General features: G+C 32.6%; 1 protein-coding gene across 1 annotated transcript in view; it reads right to left on the bottom strand.

The window, feature by feature from the left end:
- LOC111087384 (cilia- and flagella-associated protein 74-like) overlaps positions 1–12,490 on the bottom strand; it is a 61,924-nt gene extending 49,434 nt beyond the window's left edge. The window contains exons 1-4 of the mRNA XM_022393840.1: positions 12,429–12,490; positions 10,932–11,053; positions 10,585–10,713; positions 6,304–6,397 (exon numbers count right to left, since the gene is read on the bottom strand). Coding sequence (XP_022249548.1) covers positions 6,304–6,397; positions 10,585–10,713; positions 10,932–11,053; positions 12,429–12,470 — 387 coding nt within the window. The 5' untranslated portion in view covers positions 12,471–12,490. The remainder of the gene's footprint in view (positions 1–6,303; positions 6,398–10,584; positions 10,714–10,931; positions 11,054–12,428) is intronic.
- Positions 12,491–12,854: the final 364 nt, after the last annotated feature.

Genomic DNA, 12,854 nt, shown 5'->3' with positions numbered 1-12,854 from the left:
ATAGTGGGATTGACCATCACATTGTAATGCCCTCAAGGCTGAAAGGGCGAGCATGTTTGGTGTGACAGGGATTCGAACACCCGTTACCCACAGATTCCGAGTCAAGCAGCCAATACAGAACAATCAGGAGGACTCGACACAGAGTTCTGAATAAGGGAAAGTACATGTGGTAAAAAATGAATAGGAGTGTAGCCATAAATAAAAAGGTTGAACCAGTCCTGGTTGAAGGCATCCACAACCAAACTTGCCAGATGTGGAAATAGGGAAGTTTGATATTGAGGTGAGTGTAAAAAGTTTCTAGAAGTATCTAGAGCATAGCCACTTGAATACCTGAGGATCGAGGGGCCATTCCATCAAAGAATCTTGTCAGATCATGAGAGATGATTGGTGATGAGATTCAGAGCACCTGAGATATGACAAGCAATAAGACAAACTTGTAAGGAATGGGCCAAGAAAATGAGGTCTAGTGTGGGAAAACAGAGAGAATGAGGCCAGGTTCCTCCTTGATGACTGATACAAGAGATTACAGTAGAGTTGTTGGTATGGATCATTGCGAGACACCCATGAACTATGGAAAGAGTGATCCAAAGCTTGATATACAGCCAAAAATTCCAAGAGAATGATATGAATGGTTGATTCGACCTCAGATTACTTACTCAAAATCTCTTGTGAATCCAAATTACAACTCCACCCTATCAGGGAAACATCTGTAAACAGATAGAGGTCCAGATGAGAAGGAGGAAGAGGAACACCTGCTGTGGTGTTGGCTTTGTCAAGCCACCACGTGAATGATGGAGGAAATGAGACCTTGAGCAAGGTTCCATTGCTCATGCTGAGTCTATTGAAGATGAAGCATATGAGCACAATCCAAAGGGATATGGGAATCCATATCAAATTAGGGACAGCTAGCGCAGATAGCCCTTGTGTAGCTTTGCGTGAAATTGAAACAAACAAACATTTGCAACAAAGCTTGAATGATGGTGACAGGCAGAAGGCAGTACCCCAACGAGAAAGGAACAGCTACTCAATGAAGATAGGGAAGATGAACATATGAGGTGTAGTCCACATAATTGACTGAATAATTTCCTCCAATGGATGATGGAAGTGAGACATCAGCAAAAAAAATACAGATGCCTGATCTGATGCGATAACACTTGGAACAGAATTTGGGATGAATGAGACAGGGAGGAATAGACCAATCGAATCCGTGGATGAATCCAACTTAGAAGGGTAGAAGGAGAAAGGTCACGTACAAATGAATGGTGCCAGGGAATGAAAAGATGGGAATGGGAACCACAAAAGGAGCAATGTAACAATGAAGAGCATATACTGGACATAGAAGTCTATCTGGATCAGACCAGGAATAATAGTGAAGAGGAAGAATGTTTCTCATGAGCTGCCAAACGTTTGGGTAGGAAAAATTGATTTGGATAAAGTAAAACATATGTGGAATGGAAAAAAGTATTTGAAATGTCAATGGCAGATATATCACACCAACGATGCCTACAAACTAACAGGAGTAGGAATAAGTCTTAATGGATAGATAAAACATGGAACCTAAGGACAAAGATTCAAAGAGACAGAGTGAAATGCAGTGAAGAACAACATTAACATTACAATCCAGGAAAACTGCATGATAAGAAGAAACACAAAAGGTAGCAGTTGGTCCAGTCTAGACTGAGAACATCCACTGCCAGGGACTGAGGATGAGGAACTGGAGACCAAAAAAAAAAAAGAGGTAATTTGATGTTTGAAAAAAGTTGCAAAGCATCCATATGAGGAGTACCCCACAGATTACATCACCACCTGAAAACCTGAAGATTGAGAGAACACTTGGTGGGATAAACCTGGTTTGGTCTTGAAAAATGATCTGCCACAAGGTGAAAAGAAACAGGAAAATACCATACAAGGTGACAAAATTTTGAACCCCTAGTTGTAGGAACTGGTAAAGGATGGAAAGTTGTAGGACAAGAAACAATCATGGGAGAGGCCATGGATTCAGAATGAGATAAACAAGCAACCAAAGACTAAACAGTTGAATGTGGTCTCACAGATCCCACACTTTAATCCAAAGATTCAGGAAGATCTCCAAAAACAGACTGATGGAGAAATGGAGCCATCTATAAGTCACAAAGATAAGTGGAAGGTAGATGAACCTGTGATAGGACAGCATCCTTTCCAATAAGATCCCCACAGCACCAAAACCACATTTGAAGGGATAGGGACGAAGAAGACAATGGAGGTAATGAGGGAAAGCGTATCCTCCAAAAACTCCTCAGGAGATTAGTGGAGTCCCTCACAAAGTTTGTGTATGTTGGACAAGTACATTGGAAAGGATCTGATCCCCATGCTTGAATAAGAGACTCCAAAGTCTGAGAGTCAAGAAAAGGGAACTCAGCCCAATGGTAGGTTAAGGAATGCATGTGAGTCTGCCAAACAAAAAGAATGGGGTATGCTGGCTCCAGCAAGAAGGTGAGAGAGGTGGAACAAGGAAGGAGAGGAATCATAAGACATAGGAGAAGTTGACAAAAGATAAGAAACTTGAGATACCATATTCAAGAGAGACAATGTAGTTCAATGGCAGTGGATTGCGAAGGTGCAGCAAAAACAAGTGGAGGAAACAGGCTGTTAAATCCGTCATCCTCTTGAAAGGGATCCCCAGGGAAGAATATCTGTTCCTAGGTCAGAAGATAGACCGGGCTACATATATTACTTGAACTCACAACATACTATGCTTGAAATCTCCTCAACAAAAAGAAAGGAACCCGACACTACAGTAGCAATTTGTCTAGCAGGACCAAGAATACATGGATCCTCACCAGACAAAGTAACAGTAACATGAACTTGTGAGTTTATAATGTGGAAAGGAAAGAAAAAACCAAAAGCCTTCTAAAAACTAAGTTAAGGGGGAAAAAAAAAAGTTGTCAAAAAGTGAAATATTAATCACTGGCACAAGCAAATAATTTACACATCTGCACATGCAAGTGCCAAATCAATAGTGATGAATTCACAATCAGTATACAGATGGAGTCAGCTGCACTAGAAGGGTGTGTCACACTCCTATTGGTATAGGGTTTTCACATGCTTATTTTCACAATAAAATATAGCAATACCATGTGGAAACATATGCGTTTAGGTGGGAGCATTAAGGCTAGTGGCAAGCAAAATCCGTGCATATAGATAGCAGCACAAAATGGAGGAAGCTATTATGTGAGAAGATGTAAGGTATCATATTGGAAAATAAGAACTAGAGTATAGTCAGTTAAAGATAATTTATTGTTGGATGAAAGATACCATAAATATGTTTTTTTGCACTTTCATATTAAATTTTTCCATTTGTTGCTCTTAACTTACGTGTGAAGTGTTTGTGATTGCCCTAAAAGTTATTTAATAGGCAATTACTTTTAGTATGTCCTTACTTTAAAGAATTCTAATTCAGTATATATTTTTTGAGATTTTAATTTAGACTTACTTCTTTGTTCTCAGATTTAGGGTTCCTAGAATTTACTATAGTCCTAGCGTGCTGTGCATAATTTTTGTTTGTTTGTTTGTAGTTAAGCACAAATGGGCTATCTGTGATCTGCCCACCACGGGTATCGAAACCCAGTTTCTATCATTGTAAATCCACAGACATATCACTGTGCCACTGGGGAGCATGTGTAATTGAAACCATTGCAATGTTGTAGCAATTTGGAGATATTCTACACTTTTAGACAGACATTTCTAGATCATTCCTTGTGTTTTTGAAGTTTTATATTCAAGGATGTGAGAATTTTAACTGTGAATTGTCATTAGTGATAAAGAAATGAAGCAGACTCAAGAAAGGTATAGAAAATAGGTAGTGGGTCCACTCCCATTATAAGAAGGTAATTCTTAGAATATCTGAAAAAAAAAATATGATTGATTGAGAATTATTAAGAAGGGTATGGACATTTCTTTTAGCATACAAAAACATAGTTGGCTTGTGAATCTATTAATAAATTACTTACTTACTCTGAGTGAAGTTTCTTGTAAGATTCTTGAAATGTTTCACTGCCTAAGTTATCCAATAGGATATGGTATTATTTCAAAGTGATTGGCAAGTGCACGTATATCATAACACTTGTACAAACAATGCCATTTGGATAAAAATTTAAAGTATCATTTGACAAAATATAAGAACTACCAACAACAAGTATGTAAAACCTATGTGGACTTTCAAAGCATCAAGTAAGTAGAATGTTGGGTCTTTTGCAACCAATTTCATGTGCAACCACAAAGCTCAAATTAAACAAACCAGTGCTATCTTAGGTGGCCAACAACAGTTGATGATGACAGTTTTCAGCAGTTAGAGCTTTTATTTTCATCCAGTGCAACTAGCAGCCCACATGTTGAATCAGAAATAGAGAGGTCAAGTCTTAGAAGAAGAGAGAAAAAAAGAGCAGACAGAAGTTAGGGACACGATAAAATGGTAGTTGAACTTATCTGTTATGTGGATTCAGTAGTTGCTTTGTATGATTTTCATGACTACATAGTTGGACAAAAATTATAGAACAAAGAAATTCTGTAGCACTCTGCTAGCATAACTGCATCTTTTTAACATAGTGAAAATAACTTTTGTAGGATTGGCAGTTATTTCAAGTTGGAAATTTTAAGATTTCCATTTACAACAAATGTTTGTAAATGCATTCGAAGGCATTCAGTAACATAAAAAAAAGCAAAAACACAACAAATACATAAACAGTACTGCCTTACAATGAACTGTATCAGTAAACTTATTGCTGTGCTCCAAGATGATGACATAGGAAATAGCACTAAAGAAAAAGAAACAGCATGGATTAAAAATGAGTAATACTTTACAATTAAAATGAGGAAGAAGAGATCAGTGAGAATTAAGTCAATGATGATAGCACCTCAAAGTAATACTAGAGAGAGTATATGAATGTTAATTGTACAGATTATTTGTTTTTGTTAGAAATGCTTAGAAATACTAAAAAGAGCAATATAAAAACAAGAATATGATACAAAAAAATGCAAAATCTAGAATTATAATTATGCCTACACCTTGTAACTTTATGTAAGGCAAAGTTTCTCAATGAAGAAGTTACTAATACTAAAAATGTGTCTAATATCAGCATGATTTATTGTTAGCAATATCTCTAGGTGTTTACATGTTTAATATTTAATATGAAAAAGAAATTTTAGCTCTTTTTACTGGCACGTTTATTGATGAATAACTCTCCCAGTACCAAGTTTATTTTTACAGATACAATAATAAAAAAAAAACACATTTTGATTTTTCTTTACTTATCTGAAATTTGATACTAGTACAATTTGGGAGGTTTATAGGTGAATAACCTTTCTCCATAGTGGTACAAAATTCGACACATACATGCCAGTGCTCTAGAAGGGAACACACATGTGCCCATGGAAGTGGAAGAGTTAAAAAAAAAGGGGAAAGAAAATTCTCCATAATATTTTCCAAAAAATTATGTGCAAAAATTACCACTCTAAATTTTGATTTTACTGGTTCTAGAATCTACTTCTAGTAATTTACTTATGATTTTTTTGTTAGTTATAAAAAACTATGTGTATTAATTTAGTTATGATATTTTATTAGCCATAGGAATCAACCAAAAATATTTTTGGTATGGTATGTTACTTGTTATAAGAACTAACTTGTCTATAATATCTTACATAAATTATTTATGTTTGTTTGGTTGAGTGGTTATGTTAGAGCAAAGCCACATTTGGCTATCTGTCATGTCCACCTCGGGGTATTGAACCCTGGATTTTAGCATTGTAAGTCCATAAACTTACTGCTGTTCCATTGGGGGACAAATTGTTTATGATAATCTGCATATAGTAATTTACCCAAGGTATATTTATAAGCAACTCATAGTAAACTTATAATATTTTACTTATTATTAGTCAAGTCTTTGTTATGATAATGTTATGACAGAGGAAGTCACGTGACGCTAGTAACACGTCATGAGATTCTCAAAGGATCATGACTTTTCTTGGCAACTTTAGTCTTTTTTTAGGCGCCCTCTATTTTAGTATATAAGCCCGGCAAATAATTGCAGATGGATAGAGATATAGAGACATAATTGAGTCAAGCGAACGGTAGTGGCGATAATATAAAGTGTGTGTTTTGTTATCGAGATTGCAAACGTATTGACTGTTGAAATTCTCTGTATTGCAAAGTTGTATTGAGAAAGAATAAACTAGTTTTAATTAAGAAAGAACTTGTATCACTGAAGTTTCTCGGAAAGAATTTCTACAGGAAATTAACAAACAAACAGAGACCTAACAATAACTTACTTGTTCTAGTAGTGTGCATAGAACATGCAACTTTTCATCAAGAAACCTCATATTTTGATTACGATACTGTTCTCCTTGTTTCAGTAACTCGGTCCTAAGAATAAAGATGTAAAGTTGATGTAAAAATTACAGTATGTGCTAAATTTCAATGAGAATCAGATGACAAAAATGTAAATAGACTAACATATAAAATTAATATATTTCAATTGCTTTTATTGGAAGATTGCTTACTATTTCTTATGTTGACTGTATAAATGGCAATCCTTTTTATATGGGTCTAAGGAGGTATTTAAAAGATAGATATTAAATATGTAACTATTAAATATTCAAAATTAGTGTTATGATAAAGATAAGAAACATTGATTAGCAGATAACCTTTATATGGTGATTATTTTTATGTCATTTATGTAAATCACATTTTTTTTCATTTTCAGTTTTCGAAAAATAAACAATGCAAAATAGCAGTACATGCACACTTAGCTTTAGCATATGTTAGTGCTTTAAAAGTTGAGGAAAAGTCCATTACATGTTTACTATATCAAATTCATTTATAAACAGGATTCTATGAAATATAAAATATAATAGATAGAAAAATGGAAATACCAAAAGGTTAGAAAGGAAACACTTGAAGATGATAAGCTAACTCATTGATATGTTGTGTATTTTTTCAAGATAATTTTTTAAAAATACTAATTTCACTGTTTTCATGTAAGACATTATGCATATATCAGTTCTAAATGTAGCAAAACAACATTATTAGAAAGCATACAAAGTAGTCGAAATGGTGTATTTAAGTGTTTTACACTCACAAAAAAGAAACCTATCATTCTATAGGTATTTGAAGAACTTGTAGCACACAATTTAATTCTTCGTATTGTTAGCCGACACTGGACAGCTGGTACATAATTGAATTTTACGTGTTATTAAACAAATGTTTAACCAACTCCATTCAATTACATACAAAGTAGTGTTTTACATAAAAGAATATGAGCATTTGTACAAAAACAAAAGGCAAAAAATTCGTGTGCATTTTCGAAAAACCAATCTAAAAAACATATTAAATATCAGAAATATTGCTAAGCAACAATTATAAATATAAAGTATATCATTGCCTAGCTAAATCCTTATGTGGTGATTATAGCTTACCAGGGGTTACCTTTCCTTTGTAGTTTAGATAGATGGAAATATATGGATAGATTTAAAATAGAGTAAGACCAGTTATGGAATGTGAAGTACCACAGAATATTTACATGGAAAGTGTTGATGTATGTAAAGTAACATCTTGTAGTTTCTTCAGAAAAGATCAAATATATAAAGATTTAGAGATATCTTGATGATATGTATTCCCTATTTACACTTAAGAGATTAAAAAGAGTAATTGAATAGTGCATTCATTCTGGGCAAGATGACACTATTATCTTCTCTACATAGTGGTGGTCAACATTCTCAGTCTTACATCTTCTTTTGATTCAAGGCTCTTTCCATTTTAGAGATGTGCTGTTTAAAATACTTTATGCTCATCAGATTTGACTTGTGTGTTGAAATAAGTGAAGCTTACTTTTCATTTTGTTTTACATTGTGTTCAGTCTCTTCTTTCATTTTAGTAAAATTATGAAATTCAGATTTAATTCTACATAACAATTTCTACTGTTCCTTTTGCTGTTGCAGTTAATACCCATATGCAATGTTCCCTCTAATTTTAGGTTGTACTGGGTGAACTACAAAACCTTTCTGAACACTACTTTTCTGTCTAGCACTTTTTCAAGTGGCTTTTGGCGAATAATACCATGTCCAAACATAAGGAGAATAAGATAAACTTTAGTCGTATGTCTTCTCTATGAACCTAATACCAATATACTAATTTGTGAGCAGCCTGTTGTTTTAAGGTAGACCATGTTCTGAGAGAGAGTGTGTCAAGGTCTAGAAGTTCTTTCCTGAATGTCAGCTTTCAGTGCCAATGCAGAAGGCCATGTCCACAGTCTTGAGAAACCATAGCTTGAGACCTCAAGAGCTGATGATCAGGTTTTATCCCTGAGATTAGACATCAGCATACAGAAAACATAGACTGATGAGGGTCAAAATGGTAACTGTTGGGATGGTGGTCTGTACAGGAATGTGCTGAAGACCTGAGAGTATCCATCTCTTTAGCAAATCAATCACAAACAAAAAAAGCCCAGACACCAAATTTTCTGACAACTGTGCTGATTTCAATTTCAACACATACTGTACTCTCCAAAAGGCTACTGCCTTCAAAGACAATTGCTAGGCCCAATCAGCTAAATGGATGAAATCCTGAGCATTGTGTCAACAAGAGAAAGATAAATGGAGAGGACAAGGTAAATCTGATGAGGCTAATGTGACTAGAGTTTGAACTAGTCTAAGCAGAGCTTGCAAAAATCAAACATGATTTGCTGAAAGCTAAGGTTATGGATAAGACAACCTAATAAAAGTCCAAAGTCATCCTGGAAAGCCTGTTGTTGAATATATAACAACATACGTCGATTGAGTATATATAAGCATCATATTTTATTTCATTGTGATTGGTTTTCACTCTTACTACATTATAATGAACAGATGTTTGTAATCAATAACTGCTTAAGATCATTTCGGGTGTAACATGTTCATTGGATTTTAAAGGGTTTTGTTTGCATTTTTAATTTTTTTATTATCAAATGTTGTAAAATGCATATTAAAAGGTATATATAATTGTTTGCTTTTGAATTATACTTTGTATTAAAAATACTGTGATATAAATATTTTAATTATGCATTTAACTTTCTTAGAGGGTTAATTTCTGTGTAACATTTTATGTTTCATTGGTATTCAAGGGTATTTTATCATATACTTTGTTTAATATGATTATTGCATGTTCTAACCTTAAATGGTCTTATCTGTCAACTTTATTTTAGCCTATGTTTAAAGGGTTATATCTATATATTTTGTGAAATCAATATTAAAGGGTTTCAAATGTTTTTTTGTGAAGTATGGTACTTGTTAAAGCACTTTTATTATATGTATTTCAGTCATTTTATATTTCCTTTGACTAATTATCTTCATAAAAGGATTTATTTTTGTAAAGTATATTATGGATCTAAAAGGACTTTTTAGATTTTTATGCTAAATTAGTATATATGTTGCAGGATATTTTATGTTGTATTATATGCTGTAAATAGTTTTGTTGATCCATGCTTATTTTCTTATCTTTATATTGTGTTTTGTTCATAGTTATGTAAATCATTTAGTATTATTAAAACATATGTTTTATGCTGTCTCTGCTGAACAATTTATTTTTATCCCATATCATACTGTATTAATCATTGTTCAATGAAGTTTTTGTTTTATCTTTTATACTGTAGTGTGTAATATTGTTATACTGAGCATTACTGATCCTACATTGAAGGACTTAAATTTTTACTTATTGGATATTGTGCTTTATAAATTTAATTACGGTTCATGTGTACGAATTAATATATATATAAACAAATTAAAACTAATTGGATATATAAAATGCAACTTTTAGATCAATAAAAAAGTAGATTAAGACGAAAGTAAATATTTTTATTATTTTTTGAAATGGTATTTTACAACAAAAGTTTTGGCATTTCACAACATACAAAGTTATACAAATACTAAGCATTTTATGCAGAAACTAGACATTATTTAGAAAGTTTGTAATAAGTTTCATGCAATTTGGTTAAGTATTTTCACTGTATTTTCACTGTGAGAATGAAAACAAAGGGGGATTTTTAGCCCAGAATAGGTCACCAAAGACTGACATATCAATATACATTTCTTTTGATGCACTATTTTGTGAACTGAAGCAGTCATATTCTTGTTGTAAATCATAGAAACATGGTAAACAATGGAAATTTGTTTTCAATAAATAAGAATTTCTCTTATTTATGTGTTATTTGACAACCAGAAATTAAACAATATGTGTAATAAAACATTTGTTTTGTTTTATCAAAATAGTTTTCCATTGCAAGCCATAGCTTACTATACTTACTGAACCTCATTATCAATCCTTATCTGATGTCTTGCCATAGAAGAATATTTCTGTAGCTTTCAAATGCACACACCACAAAAACATTAACAGGAACGAAAATAATATAATGTTTCCCTTGCTATTCTAGTTACTATTCTTACCTGTAAGGTAATGACATACTAAAAAGTATGATCATTTACATTTTTAAATACTTTATTTAATTTCTCATTATATTATTTTTTCTTATTCAAATTTTTCCTTTTAAGTAATTAGACAAAAAAACACATTTCATATACCTGGGTGTAAATCGAAGTAAGAAGTCATTTTGTCCTTGAGCCTGTACAAAAGAGTGGTCTGGTTGAATTTGTAAGTAATTCTGCAGCAGAGACGGTACTTTCCACTTAACACGTCTAACTATCTTGTCACTAGAAGTAGAAACAATGCACTTAAAAGACACTGTTAACACTTAGCTAAAGTTTCTTTAAAAACCCAGAAGCATTAAGTTCATGTAATACTCAAATTTGCTTTCCAAGAAACAAGCAAAAGTGTGCATAACGAGAATACCAGAGAATATGCTTAGAACTAACTTTTCATGTGCATATTAATATATTGCCAGAAATGTCTGATTTTTTTTTTGTCTTACCTATTGAACACAGTTACATTAGTCTGGTAAGTGTGGTCTGGAATACATATTTTGAAATCCACTGTAGAAGGCTGGGCTTTTACTGGAATTTCCAGTCCAATACCTTTTGCATGAAGGGTACACTATAAATTTAAGGAAGATGTTCAAGGTAAAAAAATTGATATTTAATGCATCTAATATGTAATTCTATTTCACAGAAAAAAAATTCTTAAATTCGAACAACTTTATATCTAAAACAGAAAAACAAAGATGCTTAAAAAATCATAGATACCAATACATTATGCAACGAACATAGGGCTGTAACACATAACTTTTCAGTTAGATTTTCAGTATAATACCATGCTTGCTGAAATTTACATCTTATTGAATGTGTACAACCAAACAGCACAACTACAGTTTTTTTTCATACTCTACAAATGTTTCCTTTTACACCTTTTAATATTTCTTAAGATAAGATTTTATTCAATGAATAAAGTCAAATTTGTGGCAATTCTTAGAATGTTATTATTAAGCAAGCAGGTATAAAATAATAAACCTTATGAAATATGAAATGAAGCATAAAGTTTTAAGCATTTTTTCTTCAAAAGTAAAAGAAGGAATAGTTTATCATAATTTTGGCTCTGCACTATAAATACTTCCTAGAATTCTAATAATAATATGAGCATAATTAAAAATTGCATCCTTTTTAATGCCTAGAAGGATGAAAATAAAATTCCAGAAGAATTAAACATTGTAAATTTGTGAAATATTTAAGTGAAACACATGTAAGTTTCTTTTTACAAATTCTTTATATACTTTTAAACATTATCTTAAACTGATGTGAATCAGCTTTATTATATATGTGATAAACTTAACTATTTGATAATTCTTCAGTTGTGCCTTGAAACCTCTAACTGTTACATAAACCTAAAATGGTTCTACAGAAGTTGAGTATGCTATATTAAATAGAATCCACAAACACAATGGTCAGCTGTTACTTGCACCAGGAAACAGAATGAAACACAATCAAGAAGGATCTTCATCTAGAAATGAGGCCAATATGGTATGGGTTCACCAAGATAAGGCATCCAATAATACTTATCATTTAACCATCACATACATCAAGCGACAGAAGTCAGAAGTTATGTATTTTTATATGAAGACAGACCAGTCAAATCACCAGATGCAGCACCTGTGGATTTCTAAGCATCTTGACTGTTGAAACAGTTACTGGGAAATTGACCTCTTTGAACACTGGGATTAAGGAAAGGCCATTAGAGGAGAGGTGTGCTTTGAATATAACAACCTTACAATGAGCCTTTTGTAATGGAAATTATACTGCAGGGTTATTGTTAAGATGCATGGACATAAGACAGAGCATAACCAGAAGCAGCGACATGGACTGTAATGAGATGGTGGGGCTCAAAAATCATTTTAATATAACATACTCAGCTTTCTGCATTTCTATACACATGAAACTCCATTTAATATACTTTACTTGGAAAAGAAAAACTTTACCAGTGCTTCAAAATGATTCTGTGTAATAACTTGGAAATCCATACTGCTTTCACCAATAAAAGATGGACAGAACATGACCTTTAGTATGACTGAAGAGCCTGCTCCAAGAACACCAGAAGCTACCTATATATATATGTAAAAACAAAAAGCAAAAAAACTCTTATTTTTACTTTTAAGTGTATAACATTTTCAAAGCACAAAAATATATTAAGATAACACTTGTAAAGATTTAGTTTCATAATATATAAAGTATAATAAATCATGTAAATGTATAATGATTCTATAGTAGTTTAAAAATTGTGTATATTTCCCTTTTTCCCAATGTTGCAACACTTACTTTTTTCTTCTGTCTTTCTTAGTCCATCCATTTAACACTATCTGACTGTTTCTGATTGCAAACATTTATCAGATATATATTTTGTTTAA

This window comes from Limulus polyphemus, unplaced genomic scaffold (assembly GCF_000517525.1).
Source record: "Limulus polyphemus unplaced genomic scaffold, Limulus_polyphemus-2.1.2 Scaffold2086, whole genome shotgun sequence".
Lineage (NCBI taxonomy): Eukaryota > Metazoa > Arthropoda > Merostomata > Xiphosura > Limulidae > Limulus > Limulus polyphemus.
This window is presented reverse-complemented; position numbering and strand designations above follow the sequence as displayed.